At 46.5% G+C, this 1,020-nt stretch overlaps 1 protein-coding gene across 1 annotated transcript; it reads right to left on the minus strand.

Moving 5' to 3' along the window:
* Nucleotides 1-62: 62 nt before the first annotated feature.
* On the minus strand, nucleotides 63-723 carry Pmar_PMAR017973 (hypothetical protein; the record flags this gene model as incomplete). The annotated part of the gene is made up of 1 exon (XM_002776879.1): nucleotides 63-723. A coding segment is annotated over one exon (661 nt), but the record flags the coding sequence as incomplete, so codon positions are not given.
* Between the last annotated feature and the right edge of the window lie 297 nt (nucleotides 724-1,020).

Below are 1,020 nucleotides of genomic sequence, written 5' to 3' on the forward strand. Positions count from 1 at the left end.
AGACATAGGGTCAGCACCAGTAGAACATAACTGTGGCTCCTCGTAGTCGGTAGTCGTATCACCTAAGGTGTGAACCTTAGAGGTAGCTGGCTTGGCGGTCTTATCATTAGACCTCAAGCGAGAATTAACGATCTCATCATAGAGTTTCTGTCGTTGTTCACGGCCTAGACGTCGGCGCTCAAAGTTAGATAGATAAGAGACAAACTTCTCATAGGAAACCTTAGGGTCACTCAGTTCCTTGTCGACCTTTTCTCGTAGGTAGTCGGAGTTGAGACCATCGTAGAGACGACGTTTGAGGATGTACTCGTACGTACGAATACCCATGAAGTGAAGTTCGGTGACAATAGACTCGAGCCTCTTGACATACCTAGCGAGAGACTCAGAGTTACCTTGACGACAAGTAACGAACTTGACTTCAGCTTTCGCAATAGCATCATCATTGTCATAGAGCTTGCGAATAGTAGAGCATAGCCGATCGAGGTGTTTCTCATAGTCGACATAACATCTAGTAGGCGGTTCAGTACCCTTGATAAGTTTGGCCCAGATAGACTTCTCCATATTCTGCTTGGCCCATAGATATTTAGTAACAGCATCATGGCCTTCTAGAGCAGACAAAATTTCACGGACGAAGGTAGAACCGCTTCTATCATCGTCCTCACCCAAGAACTTAGAGGTCGACGACGACTTAGTCGCAATGTTAGAAGCAACATCATAGTCCTTCATGGAGATCTTCGATTTGCACGGCTTAGACTTACAACCTGGGCACCTAGATCGATAGGAAGGTACCGCACGCTCAGCTGGGACATAGAAACGACCATTAGTAACGCCATTCCGATAACAAAGTCCATAAAGAGATCGAGAAGAGTTGCTCGATTTCTTAGAGGCAGGATGGCTTCCTTCGCTGTCGGACGAAGACAACAATGATGAGCGCCTAGAGTGCGAAGAAGATCTTGAAGTACTAGAACCACTCGAGCTAGGAGAAGAGGGAGGTGACTTTGACAGATGTCGCCTATGATGATG

This window comes from Perkinsus marinus (assembly GCF_000006405.1).
Source record: "Perkinsus marinus ATCC 50983 genomic scaffold scf_1104296952992, whole genome shotgun sequence".
Taxonomy (NCBI): Eukaryota; Perkinsozoa; order Perkinsida; family Perkinsidae; genus Perkinsus; species Perkinsus marinus.